This window comes from Triturus cristatus, chromosome 9, assembly GCF_964204655.1.
Source record: "Triturus cristatus chromosome 9, aTriCri1.1, whole genome shotgun sequence".
NCBI lineage: Eukaryota > Metazoa > Chordata > Amphibia > Caudata > Salamandridae > Triturus > Triturus cristatus.
Window position 1 is genome coordinate 1,030,543,501 of NC_140592.1, and position 14,471 is coordinate 1,030,557,971.

At 45.6% G+C, this 14,471-nt stretch overlaps 1 protein-coding gene across 2 annotated transcripts in view; it reads right to left on the reverse strand.

The window, feature by feature from the left end:
* Positions 1-474: 474 nt before the first annotated feature.
* The window catches only part of VSX2 (visual system homeobox 2), a 99,075-nt gene continuing 85,078 nt past the window's right edge, over positions 475-14,471 (reverse strand). Inside the window, exons 4-5 of one of the 2 annotated variants that reach the window (XM_085626774.1) lie at positions 13,702-13,882; positions 475-3,389 (exon numbers count right to left, since the gene is read on the reverse strand). In XM_085626774.1, the coding sequence (XP_085482900.1) occupies positions 3,073-3,389; positions 13,702-13,882 (498 nt within the window). In that variant the 3' untranslated portion in view covers positions 475-3,072. Of the gene's footprint in view, positions 3,453-13,701; positions 13,883-14,471 lie in introns of both variants that reach the window. The other variant, XM_085626773.1, reaches the window with a different exon arrangement.

The window sequence follows — 14,471 nt, forward strand, 5'->3', positions numbered from 1 at the left end:
GGAAATGCCTTACTAATAGCGGCCAATGAGTCCCTTCTTTATAAAATACAGGTCGTTCAAAACATTGCTAGAACATTAGATTTACTAACGTTTGTGTAGAGGCTTGTGACGCGTAACCCAATTTGCAATGTGCTCATGATCCTTTATAAACAGTAGTAAAAAGGTGCTCTTTGCATTGCAGTATGCGAGTTCTGGCAAAAATCTTTAGTAAATGCACCCCTTTGCACAATTAGGTGAGCTTACAATGAATTCTACAACATGTGCACAGTCTGTACTTTCTCCCTTTGTGTCTTTACCTTGATTTCCCTCTGGGTTCCATCCAGTTTCTTGGAAAAGAAGTGCAGGATGAGCTGGAAAGAGAGGACGGGAAGAGAGGCAGGAAGAAAGCTTGCAGGAGAGTGGATGGCCCTAAACAGAGGGTGCAGGAGAAAGAAAGGGGTGCACTATGGTAACACCACGTGTAGGGCAGACATACACCTCTTCTTTGTCTTTATTTAGCATGGTTGAGATATTTGTACAGATAGTGCACAGAAATCACAGGTCACTACAAGTCATGACAGATACAGGCTTTAGCAATGTCTTTCCTGACGTCATTTATTTACAATGTGTACAAAAATTACCCTTTTTAAACAGTCCACAACGATAACACCACAATAGACCTCCACAGCCTTACAAAAAGTACAGGGAGAGTGCTTCCAGCGGTTGCAAACGAAGAGCTGTGCAAACCATGGCTCTTCAGTAAAATAGCCCCAGCGTGGTCAGGCCGAGCTAGGAGATGGCCGGAGTAATAGTGAGAACTGCAAATGTAGACAATGAGGAGCCGGGTCCACAGACAGCATGAACAGGCATGGGTGATCATCCCATTATTCAGACTGAGAAATACAAACTGAAGGAACCACCTTTGTAAGGGAGGGAATATCTGGGCATACAAATAGACATTTGTGTGTCACCGGAGCCCTGTGAAGAGTTGTGTGTGTGAATCTTTAAAACATTGTGGGGATCGGACCTGTCCTCAAAGTGGTAATAAACCCTGACACAATCAATCAATCAGGTGTCTTGTAAAGCACGACTACTCACCCAAAATGGCCTAAAGTTTCACATCCCCACAAACAACATCGCTGTGTGGACCACAAACAACATCGCTGTGTGGAACATCACGCTTCAGGGACTGGTGCCTGTAGTGTGTTTAGGTACTTTCGAGTCCATCAAACATCTTAAAGTGCAGTTATATTTGCCTTTGTCCACTGTATAACCACACCAGTATCAAGACACGTGTGGAGTTAGAACAGTAAACACATACCCCGTTAGAGTCTATGGCTGGTTCTCATATATTTAGGTATGTCATGTGTGTATGATGTGTGTGTGCATGCGTATGTGGCTTCAGTATTTGTTTGAGTGAGGCATCTGTATTGTTGAGGAACCATCTTGGTATGGGAGGGAACATCTGTATGCAGAAACAGACATTTGTGTGTCGTGTGTGTATATGCGTCTAGGTCAATCTTTAAATCTGTGAGTAGGAGGTGTGACTGTTCATGTCCATTTGTTGGAGTGATACATCTAGATTTTGGAGGATCTATCTGGGTATGGAAGGGGACATATGAGTTGGGGGCAGTAGTATATAGGATGAGGTGTTTGACAATCTGTGGTAGTCCATCCCTGTGTCTAATAGCCCATCAGTGTGTAGACGGAGCCGTCTGTGTTTGTGAAGGGCAGTGAGAAGAAGATGTGTATGTATCTAAAAGGCCAATTCATTGTTTTCTATGTTGTGATGTAATGAATACCTGTAAAGCATGAAGTATGTTGTGTGGCTTTGGTTTTCCATAAGCAGACTGGCTGTAAGACTGACTATTTACAGGCTGCTGCAACAATATTGGTTAATGTCTTTCTGTACAAACTGTGAAGACACGTCATGTTTACGTAGCCTGTAGAAAATGTAAAGCCATTGTTAATAAGTGCTATTTATGAGGATATATCAGTTTACGTTAGTGTGTGATTCTTCACAAACGGTAAGAAGTTCGCTTTGATAGTCGCAACCTTTCATACTGTAGAGATGTATAATCTATCGTCATGTGTTGACATGTGACTGTACGCTGATTACAGAGGCATGGATGGAGAACAGCATGAACTAAATGCCTACTAAAAGGTATTTAGTAACATCGTGTCACTGCACAGTTGGCACTCAGTATATACAGATATCCGTGAATGGCTACATCTTTTCCAGATATGGTCACCGGAAATGGAAGCCATAAAAGGGAAGATATTGGCATGGACAAGCGCTGGGGGCCTTGGAAGTCTGCATGTGGTGTAAAGAAGTGTTTCGCCTGCCCCAGGTCACAGCTGATGTACATGCCTACTGTATTCCAGAGAGCTTACCACGGCCATTCTGCCACAAAAACACCAGATCCTACTTTTCTGCAATTCGTGAACGGGCAAGGCTGGTGTTGCATCGTCTGTTATTTAACAGAAATGAAATCTCTTCCAACCTTGAGGAGAGCCTGGCTTGTAAACATCATACAGATTATAAACGCTTGGAGTGCTTTGGGCTGTCTAATGTCAGCTACAGGATGTTGCCCTGGTGCTCACTGTCTTCATGAACATGACCTGATAAGGAGGTTTGGGAGTGTCTGAAATCTCAGCCATGGAAAGTGATTGACTGGAAGCTGCTGCCTGCCCTGTAAAGCGGATGAGGCCTGCCGGTCTGCCTTTTGGGGAAGTGCTTTGCCAAATAGGGCTGCAGGCTTTCTCTGTTAATACTTGTCTCTGCCCTGAAGGTCTTTGTAGATGAAAAGTAAGAGAACCCGCTCAAAGGGGACAGTAGGGGAGAGGCGCTCTCGCCCTTGGAGGGCTGCACGGAAGTTCTGTCTCCCACTGTAGTCTCACCCAGGGTGGGGCACAGATGTGGAGAGTGGTCTCTCACTGTAGAGGTGTGGTGGATGCAGCGCACTCTCCTTTGAGAGGGGTTGGAATCCCCTGAGTTACTCATGTCCTATCACCCTACAGGAGGTAGCGCCTCAGACAGTTTCAGGGAAGGCGCTTCCCCTCGACTATGACCATGAGTCTGGGTTCTTCCTTCTACATCATCGCTTCCTCCTCCATTGATGAGTGCGAGCTCTCAGGCGGCCTCTCTGCCTTCTCCTCTTCGTCCTTTTCCACCATCCTGCTGGGCAGGTCACTGGGCACCGTCCCCAGCACTTTGGCGCTGTGCTCCTGGGCCTTGGCCCGCAGGGCGGCGATGCTGTGCTCCCTCATCTCCTCCTTGGAGATGGGAGCTGTGGTGTTGGACGTCCTCTCCTCCTGCTCGTCTTTGTTGGGTTTGGTGAGGGAAGGGTGCTCTGTCTCGGGTTTTCTTCCCGTCTCCACTGCCGCCTCCAGAGACTTTTTGTGCATCCCTGAAAAGAATTGTTGGTATTCTGGTTTAGAAAAGCGCCTGGTCATTGGAAAGCCATCCTGAACTGAAAATAGCAAAGATAAAGAGAGGCCGGCATTAAGGGAGAGCAGAAACACTCACACAGCAGTCAGAGCGAGAGGAGAGCTGGATAGTATGGATTCAGAGAAGGATCAAAACAGAGAAAGGACACTGAGAGAAGAGGCAGTTCAAGCTTAGGCTGAACTTTACACACAACATGGTGTCAGAGAAGGAGCGAAACATAGAGAGGACAATAAAAGAGAGGAGGCAGTTAAAATCCAGGCTGAACTTTACGCACACGATGGAGTCAGAGAAGGCACGAAAGAGAGAAGGGACACTGAGAGAAGAGGCAGTTCAAGACTAAGTTAAACTCTGCACACAGCATGGAGCTAGAGAAGGCGCGAAACAGAGAAGGGACATTGATAGAGGAGGCAGATGAAGCCTAAGCTAAACTTCACACACAACATGGAGTCAGAGAAAGAGCACGACAGAGAAAGGACACTGAGAGAAGAGGAAGTTGAAACCTAGGATAAACTTTACACACAACATGGAGTCGAAGAAGGTGCGAAATACAGAAAGGGCAATGAGAAAATAGGTTATTTAAAGCTAGCATAAACTTTGCACACAGCATGGTAGCAGAGAAGGTACGAAAAAGAGAAAGGACACTGAGAAAAGAGACAATTCAAACCTATGCTAAACTTTACACACAGCATGGGGTCAGAGAATGCGCAACACAGAGTAAGGGCACACAAAGGCATGTCAAAATCAAATCTTGGCAAATCAGCACATACAGCATGGAGTCAGAGAATGCACAAAACAGAGAAAGGACATTGAGATAAGAGGAACTTCAAACCTAGGTTAAACATTACACACAGCGTGGAGTGGAAAGGGATTAGAGTGCAGACATAATATACAGAACAGAGCAACATAAAGGGGAGGGAGAACTAAGGGGTGGGAACAAGAAAAGAAATATGGAAAGAAGAGATGAAATGGCAGATAAATAAGAGTTCAGAGAAAAATAAAAGGAGACAAATACAGTAAGGGAAGGGGCAATGTAAATGCAGAGATAGTTGGCAAACCGTGGGAAAGAGCACACATATAAAGGGAAAAGGGAAAATTGGGAAACGGGGAGAGCAGGAAAATTGTGAGAGAAAGAAATCTAGGTGGGTCATTTGGAGAGGTAGTGTGGTTTATAGAGCCGGAGCATGTGGATAGGTGGGGTAGTCTGGAAAGATGGTGAGATTTGGAGAGGTAGCAATGTTTGGAAAGGCAGGGCATGGGAGAAATCGATTATTTGAGAACTAGGACATTTAGGGATGTAGGCTATTTTGAGAGGTAGATTAACTGGAGAAGTGAGATATTTGGAGCAGTGAGGTATTCAGTGAGAAGTGACATTTGTTGAGGCAGAGCTTTGAAGAAGTGGGGTGGTTTGGAATGGTAGCTATGTTTAGGGAGCTGAGGCATTTGTATGAGGTAGGCTATCAGAGAGGAGCATTTAGAGACATGAAGCATTTGAAGATGTTGCTATTTAGGGAGGTGGGGCAATTACAGAATTAGGGTATTTGTAAAGGAGTTGTTGCTTAGGCAGATGAGGCATTTGTATGAGGTAGGATGTTTGTTAGGTGGACCTCTGGAGGCAAGGGCTATTTGGAGTGCTGGGGTAATTGGAAAGGTGGATCTAAAGGGGGGGTCACTTGGTGAGATAGGATATCTGGAGATATAGGATGTTTTGAGATGTGGGCATTTAGAGAACATAAGTATTTGAAGAAGTTAGAGTATCTAGAATGGTGAGTTATTAAGAGGGTGAAATATTTGAATAGATGGGATATTTAAAGAAGTGTGAATGTGGAGAGCTGGGTATTTTTGAGACGTGAAAAGGTGAGAGGTCTAGAGGAGAACGTGAAACATAAATTAGTGAAGAAAAATACAGAAATGAGAGAATCTACAGACAATGGAAGGAAAAAGAATAGAAAAACATCCTAGATTGCAATATAGTGGGAGATGTTTGGGGAAGATCAAGAGAGAACTGAGAGCTAAAGAATGGTACAGATTTAGTAGGGCTTCACAGGATGGGAAATGGTAGATAGGTGAAAACAAAGGCTAAGATAGGCAAATGGGTTGAGCAAACACCACATAGATCTTTATGTAACCTGCAGGTCACATGTTTGAATCCCCATAGCTTTGTTTCAGCCTATTTTGCTTCTTTGACCAAAGAATAAGCACCATTACAGTTGGGTAATTGTAACACACATTAGTACAGAGTCAAGACAAGTCAGTGTGTGGAGTGTACAACTAAGCAAAAGATGAATCTCTTTAACACTACAGATTATGCATGTATGAATATGGCATTTTGCAGAGTGCTGTACATCATCAAAGACACACATGAAGTCAACAAGAAAGAGAAGAGAAAGTTGGGTTGTGGATGGTTAATGCAATGTGATGCAGTGATCTTTAAAGAGGTGAGCTTTCATCTCTTTCTTAAATTGAAGCAGCAGCTGGTGCGATCCTGAAAGATACTGGGATGTTGTACCAGATCCTAGGTGCATGGATGGAAAAGGCCTGCCCTTTGTTTCTTCTTTTTTACACTTCTTAGTCTGCAGTTTGGTGTTGTTCTGGCTGCAGGTGAACCATTATCGACAGAGAAGGTAAGCTTGTCTGCAATGATAAGTTGGAGTGCTGGTCATGACAGCTTTGTAAATGATGCAGCTGTTTTTGAAGATGGTGCGGGCCGGAAAGGGGAGTCCATGGAGTTCTATCAAGATGGGGGTGATGTAATCACATTTCTTCAGGCCCTGGATAAGACAAGCTGTCGTGTGTAAGATGCCCCTTAAGGGTGCCAGTGTGTGGTCTGGAGGTCATGGAATAGATCATTACCACCCTCCAGATGTGAGAATGAAGGGCTTGAACAGCAGTTCCGAAGTCGCTTTCTGGAAGAAATCATCTGACTTTCTTTAGAAGAGAAAGCTGGTACGAGGCAATCTTTGATTTTTTGGCAATGTGTTGCTTTATGGTGAGGTTTGTGTCTAGGGTGAATCAAAGTGACTTGGCATTCAGTGAAAGGTAGAGTTTGAAGGCATCAAGATATATATCATTGAGTCAGGTTTGTACAGTATATTGTTTATAGTTCTTAGCAAATAATTGGGATTCTGTCTTGGTTGTGTTGAGCTTCAGGTTGGTGCTGGACATCCAAGTATGGATTATATGCAAGCAGTGTGTGAGGCACGGAGTGTCTCAATCAATCAATCAATCCATTAATCAGTCATTTATAGTGTGCAGAAAATCACCCATGAGGTTCTCGAGGCGCTGGATCTGTTCGCTGCAGCGAGGAAGTTGTTTATTCAAACAGCCAGGTCTTTAGATCTCTTCTGAATTGTTGAAGTGACGGTGCTGTCCTGAGGTGCAGGGGGGGATTGTTCCAAGCCTTGGCTGCCAGGTGCGAGAAGGAGTTTCCTCCGCTGTTGGCTCACCGGGTCCGTGGGGTGTTTGCAATCGAGAGGGAGGCTGAACGGAGACGTCTGACGGTTAGTGGAAGGTTTGTTGATGTCAGCTGATCCTTCATTTTGCAGAGCCTTGTAGGCATGGGTCGGCATCTTGAACTGGCATCTCTTCTGTATCATGAGCCAGTTTAGTGTATTGGGAGCCAGTGTCTGAAGTAGAGGAGACCTTAAAGTAAAGTTGTGTATCATCTACATATTTGTGAGTCTTGACGCTATCTGTGAGTAGAGCACCAAGCGGCTCCATGTATAGGTTAAAGATGAGAGGAGACAGTATGGACCCATGGGGGACTCCATAAGTGATAGGGATCTTTGTGACCTTGAGGTGCCCATGCGAACAAACTGGTGTCGGTTGGAAAAGTAGAAGGAGAATCCTTGAAGGACACAGATTGGGGAACACAAAGAATAGGGTGATGAGAGAAATATATAGAGACCTGCGTGTGAGTTCAGTATGCAGAACCTATTGAAAAGGAATGCAACAACACTGCCAAATGGGATCGCATGCTGGACCAAGGTCCAGAGGGTACCAGGTCTAGGGATGGAAAGGAGGCGAAAAGTGTCACTGGATAAAGCAAATGATGAGCAAACATCCGAAGTACTCTGGGCTTTGCTGAAGATGTCCTCTTACTGCCCCTGTTCTATGAGATATAGTTATGCAACTAAGGGAATAGACAAAATCAACAGAAAGCACCCAGATAAAGCATACAGCTACCCTTGAGTAATCAAAATAAACACATGGCAACAAAACAAGAACCAGTAATAACAACAGGGTAAGGGGAAAACGAACCAGTCAACACCCAGAAATAAGAGGCACTAACACCAGCAAACACCTCAAGGGAAGATACAAAGCCACCAGTTACTACTAATGAAAACACCAACACCATCATGTATCACTGGATAACAAGAACAAGTAAGAACTGCCAGGAAAGAGACTAAAACACAGTAAGCACTGACATTGTAGCGCTGCAAGCACCATGTAATGCCGCCAGGGAAAAATAACCTCCAGCAAGCACCTCCATAGAAGAAAGAGAAGCAACTACAACATCACAGGAAATAACGGAGGCAGTACCAAACAGCCACGAGGCAGAGACACAAGGACCACTGAGGTATCCCAGGAAACTTATACAAGTTTTAGTAAGCATCTCTAAGTTAGAAAAATAACCATGAGCAGGTACCATCAGTGAATATCATAAACAACCCTAGGTAACAAGATAAATTCAGGCAACCTCTTACAGAGTAGAAAAGCATCAACAATCATTAACAGAGAGGCACAATAATTACAGCACACAAGCTCAGAGAAGAAACTCAAGCACTCTCTATAATGCCAGGCAAAGCCCACAGGACCATCCAACAACAACAGGTAAGAGCCGGAAAACCAGCAAGCACTCCCAGGGAACATTATATACTCTAATAGGCATCCCAAGTGAAGAATGCAAGCACCGTCTTTAGCAAACATTCCCAGGAGAAAACTCAAGCTCCAGCCACCACTGTAAGGGAAAAAACACAAGATCCGGCAATGTAACTAGTTTGGAGACACAGTCCCTAACCTGCATCACCAGGAAAGAGCATTAGCTCTATCAACAGTTTAGGGATAAAAAGCATGCTTCATCATGCTTCCACAGGCAAAAGGTGCAAGTTTCAGTATGCACCAAAAGCTCTAACAAATGTCCCCAGGCCAAAAAAGCAAGCTCCCAGATACAGAACGGAAGTTCCAACACACAATAACAATGAAAACAAACACTGCAACAAATATTATCACAGAAAAATACGTGCTACAGCAACACTAAAAGCGGTGAAGAGCTTCCTCCCTCCCCGCGAGCACCATATGGAAGAATACAAACTCCATAAAAAACAACCCCAGTGAAAAGACCACAAGCTTCAGAAAACATTACACAAGTAAGAGACACAGGTCTCGGAAATGACCGATTCTAGCCAACAACCACAGTGAAGAACACAAGCTGCAGCTGGCACTTATAAGGGGGAACAGAATTTAATAAACACCTGTTGGGAAAACAGAAGCTCAGCAAGTACCCCAGTGAAAAAGTACAACTCCGAGAAAACACAAGCGGCAGTAGCCACTTCCCCCACAATACTGCAATCAGACACAAAAAACAGAACTCGGTCTGCAGAAAAATCCCTTGAGATAAACCTGTGAGCTCCAGCTCACATCTTTATTAAAAAAAAATCAAGCTCCAGCATAAAAACACAGAGGAAACCACAAGCCACATCACGTACCCACAGACGAGGACACAAGCCCCAGCAAAAATCATCACTGGAAAAAAGGTTCAACAAGCGAAATCTCCACAAAAGAGCACAATCTCCTGAGACTACTGAGGGAAGAGAAACACACCCCAGCAAGCACCTCCATTGAAAAATACTATCTCTAGCGAGCACCCCAGCAAAAAAAAACAATTCTGAAAATAAGATCACCGGTGAAAGGCAATTAACAGTTACTAATCTCAGATTTAAAAAAAAAAAACAAGATCAAGCAAGAACCCACAGGGATGAACATACAGATCTACAAACAACCCCTGGGGAAAACATAATCTCTATCAAGCACTCCAGCAAAGAGCCAAAAGACCAGCAAAGCCTCAATGAATGAACACTGCACTCTTTGCACACTCCCTGGGTGACTAGAAATCCATTTAAACAAATGCCCCACAGAGGAGTATGAGTGTCAGCAAGCTAATCCTTGCATCCAGGAGAAGGGTAAGTCCGGTATTAGGCTGAGAGAATTATGACTAAGAAAGGAAGACCCAACACCAACGACCACTGAGCAGTGCTTGTTACTGTTAATGTGGAGCGAATGCTTCGGCCATTTCCGCTACAGCGTGCACGATGGGCCACTAATGCCTTTGCCCTTGTGTGGCTGTGAATGAATTAAAAAACATAAAGGAGAAAGAAAGACCCTAAGTGGTGTCTTGTCAGGCGAGAAAGGAAGACCGAGAGTGCAGAGTGAGTGGTAGGAGTGGGGATCTTCCGGTGGATCCCCACCGAGACCAGGAAGACGGTCACCCAGGCCCTCGTCACCAGCCGTCTGGACTACGGCAACTCCCTCTACGCCGGAACCACCGCCAAACTCCAGAAAAGACTTCAGCGGATCCAGAACGCCTCAGCACGACTCATCCTGGACATCCCCCGTCGCAGCCACATCTCCGGACACCTGAGAGACCTGCACTGGCTCCCGGTCACCAAGAGAATCACCTTCCGCCTCCTCACCCACGCACACAAAGCCCTACACAACCAAGGCCCAGGATACCTCAACAGCCGCCTCAACTTCTACGCTCCCAAATGCCAGCTTCGATCGACCGGCCACGCCCTCGCCACCGTCCCCCGCATCCGAAGAGCCACCACAGGGGGACGGTCCTTCTCCTTCCTCACCGCCAGGACGTGGAACTCCCTCCCGACCCACCTCCGCCTGACCCAGGACCACCTCGCCTTCAGGAAGCAACTCAAGACCTGGCTGTTCGAGCAGTAGCGGACCCCTCTCCCCTAGCGCCTTGAGACCCTCTGGGTGAGTAGTGCGCTATATAAATGCTTTGATTGATTGATTGATTAGGAGGTAGTGGGAGGGGGAGTAAGCAAAAAGAAAAAGACTGGAAGGAACAAAGGAAGATAAACTGAGGTGGGAAACAGAAGAAGGCAGATCTGAAGGTGAGGTGTGAAAGACAATATGTTGGTTAAAGAGCCACAGAGAGGCAGACTAAAGGGGCAGGAATGAGAGAAAATGTAGGCAATACGGAGACAGTATCAAAGGGATGTATGTGATGATGGGGCATGTAATTATGTGGAAATGATGCTGAATGTTATTTTTATTGTTTGCACAAAGATATAACTTTTATCATTCTGTTTTTCTTAATATTTGCAGTTTACTATAAAACATTTGTGGTTTTTGCCGGCGTTTGTATCAAAGGGGACCAATTAAATGAATGGCTGAAAGGACGATGATAAAAGCACCAGCAAACACTCCAGGCAAGAGAACAAGCTCAAGCAAGAAACTCTAGAGAAGAACACAAGTGGCAGCAAACAACCCGGAGAAAACATGAGCTCAAGCATGCTCCCCCAGAGAAGAACACAAACTGCAGCAAACATACATGGGAAAACTATTATCTCCAGCACACACCCCTAGAGAAGAACACAAGCTGCAGCAAATATACCTGGGTAAAATGTTAGCTCCAGCACACGTCCCCAGAGAAGAACACAAGCTGCAGCAAACAAACCTGGGAGAAACATTAGCTCCAGCATACACCCCCAGAGAAGAACACAAACTGCAGCAAACATACCTGGGAGAAACATTATCTCCAGTACACACCCCTAGAGAAGAACACAAGCTGCAGCAAACATACCTGGGAAAAACATTAGCTCCAGCATACACCCACAGAGAAGAACACAAGTTGCAGGAAACAAACCTGGGGAAAACATTAGCTCCAGCATAAACACCCAGAGAAGAACACTAGCTGCAGCAGACATACCTGGGGAAAAACTTTAGCTCCAGCATACACCCCAGAAAAAAACATAAGCTGCAGCAAACATACCTGGGAGAAACATTAGCTCCAGTATACACACCCATAGAAGAGCACAAGCTACAGCAAACATACCTGAGAGAAACATTAGCTCCAGCATACACCCCAGAAAATAGCAAAAGCTGCAGCAAACACGTGGGAGAAACATTAGCTCCAGCATACACCCCAGAAAACAGCACAAGCTGCAGCAAACATACCTGAGAGAAACATTAGCTCCAGCACACACTCCCGGAGAAATGCAAAGGCTGCAGCAAACCTACCTGGGAGAAGCATTAGCTCCAGCATACACCTCCAGAGAAGAACCCAAGCTGCAGCAAACATACCTGGGAGAAACATTATCTCCACCATACATCAACAGAGAAGAGCACAAGCTGCAGCAAACATGCCTGGGAGAAACATTAGATCAAAAATACACTCCCAGAGAAGAACACAAGCTGAAGCAAACATACCTGAGAGAAACATTTGCTCCGACATACACCCCCAGAGAAGAATACAAGCTGAAGAACATATACCTGGGAGAAACATTAGCCTCATTCTACAACCCCAGAGAAGAATTCAAGCTATAGCCCCTATCTCTATACCCCACCACCATTCCTTGGAAAAATCGTAAGCTCCTGAAAACATTCTGGGGAAAACATAAGCTATAGCTAAGACACCCAAAGAAGAACAGAGAATCCACCAGATTTACCCTACGAAAAATAAATGATCAACATATCCATGGAGAAAAACATACGCTCCAGCAAGCATTCTCAGAAAAGAACACAAGCAGGGCTAGGCTGGAAATCCAAATAAGCCCCAGAAAAAATGGTCTAACCAGTACCACACTGTGGGAGGCCACATTTCGAAAGGGGGCATGCATGTGTCATGGCAATCTATCCAGCAGCCCCTATCATACAATGTGCCGGTGTTGCAAATAGTCAGCCCAAGCCCTGAAAACAAACTTCAGAATACATCCCAGGGAAAACACAAGCTCCAGCAAATATCCCTAGGAAAAAAACATAAGTTCCAGCAAACATCAATGGGAAAAATAGAACCATAACCACGAAAACAAACTCCAGAAAACATCCCCAAAGAAAAGCACATATTTAAGGAAACACCACAGGGAAACCCACCTACTCCAGGAAACAAGAAATATAAGCTCCAGCTAACATCTAATGGCAAGAATAGAATACACATTAGGAACACCACAGGGTGAACTCAAGCTCAAAAAATCACCGCTGGAGAAGAACACTAAGTGTTGCAAGCTCCCACAGTGATGAGAAAAATGTCCATCAAACACCCTGGGGAAATAACACAAGCTTTAGCAAACACCCCATAGAGAAACACGGGATCGGGCAACCTCAGCCAGGGAAGAATACATGATTTAGCGGGAACCTCTAGTTCTAAGAATCAGAAAAGCTCCAACATGCACGAAAGAATACAGCCTCTAGCAAGAATTTCCGTGGAAGATATAGGCTACAAGAATCACCCCAGGAAAGTTAAAACCTTCACAAAAAGACACACCCAGAAAAGAGACGAATAAGCTTCCAGGGAAGAGGAAACACTGCTGACAGAACCAGTCAGAAAACATGTAAAATCAGGTAAGAATACATGCTCCAGGTAACTCCACGTAGTGGAAAAGTTCAAACAAACAACCTCAAGAAAGATCAGACATGCCAACTCCAGAAATCACTCATGTGACGACATACACAAAAAAAATTCAAGGAAGAATGAAAAATTCCAGCAATCGCTGTGATGAATCCCAGAAATATGGGCTAGAAGGACAACTATCCGGCTTTTAGGGAAATTAGCTGAGAAAAGAAATTGGTTCCTACAGTGTTCGTTTGACTCACCATCGCGTTCGTCTTTCGCTTTACCTGTGTAAGGCACCTCACAGCTGCCTTAAATTAAAGAAGCGCTCACCTTTTCTTTTTAAGCGACACGCTGTATGGTTGTAAATTCGATGTATAAGTACATAAGTGCAACGCAACTCTTAATTTGGCCTCTAGGTGGCACTCATGTTCCGCCATTAGAATTTAGAAGAACGAATGGCAAGTTGTTCGAGTGACCACCTATGGTGAGAAGAGGGACGCAGAGCCCTAGTTAATCCTGCCCGGGGCTGACGCTCCAAACCTATTTCTCCCTGGTGGTGGGCCCGGCTTTATGGCTGCAACTGTAAGAGCCGCATTGCGGAGTTAACGAGGGAGCGTCCAGTCTTCGAGGTCCATCGAGGCCTATCGCCACAGCAGACACGAAAAGCGCCATATCCTGAAAAGAAACGGTCAGCGAAGACTCTTACCGAGTAGCCAGGGGGCGCAGGACTCCATGATGCCGTCCTTGGCGGACTTGAGGATGGATTCCGGCAGCGGGATGGAGTGGCGCACCATCGCCCCGTACAGGCCGTACTCCGCCATGACGCTACTCCGGCCCCAGCACTTTTCCCGCTTCCTCCACTTGGCACGGCGGTTCTGGAACCAGACCTGTAGGAACAGCAAAAGAGGCGCGGGGTTACACTAGGGGGGAATAGGGGTGTCCGAGCGCGAGGCAGGGAGATCCGAAGGGATGAAAAGGAGACACGGTGACGATAGGAGTCTGAAAGACGCAGAGAGCGAAGAGGGCTGGGGGAGGCAGGGAGCTGTGAGGTCCTTACAGAGATATGAAGAAGAGACGAAATGGCGCAGAGGTAGAGAGAGAAGAGGCCCAGATTGGAGGTACCCTGGACAGAAGAGGAAGCGTTTGGAGAGAGAAGGGAGAGATGAGGGATTTTGGGAAGGATGATGACATGCATGCGGCACCAGAATGGGTGTGTAAATGAGTACTCGAATGTCATAGTCCTTGTGTGATCCCGAGTAACACGGGGAGACACAATGTCAAGTGCTTACTAAGGTTCTGTAGAGGGACAGCACCTCTCCTCTTCCAAGAACCTGCAAGGGTGAGATTCCACCTCTCGGGTAGAGCACCCTTCTCAAACGTGGAAGGTTTTTTAGGGTGCAAGCAGGGAGACACCTAAGGTTACCCCCATTTACTCTCTTGTAGAGAAAGACTTGCTTTTCATCCCCTCTAGGCATC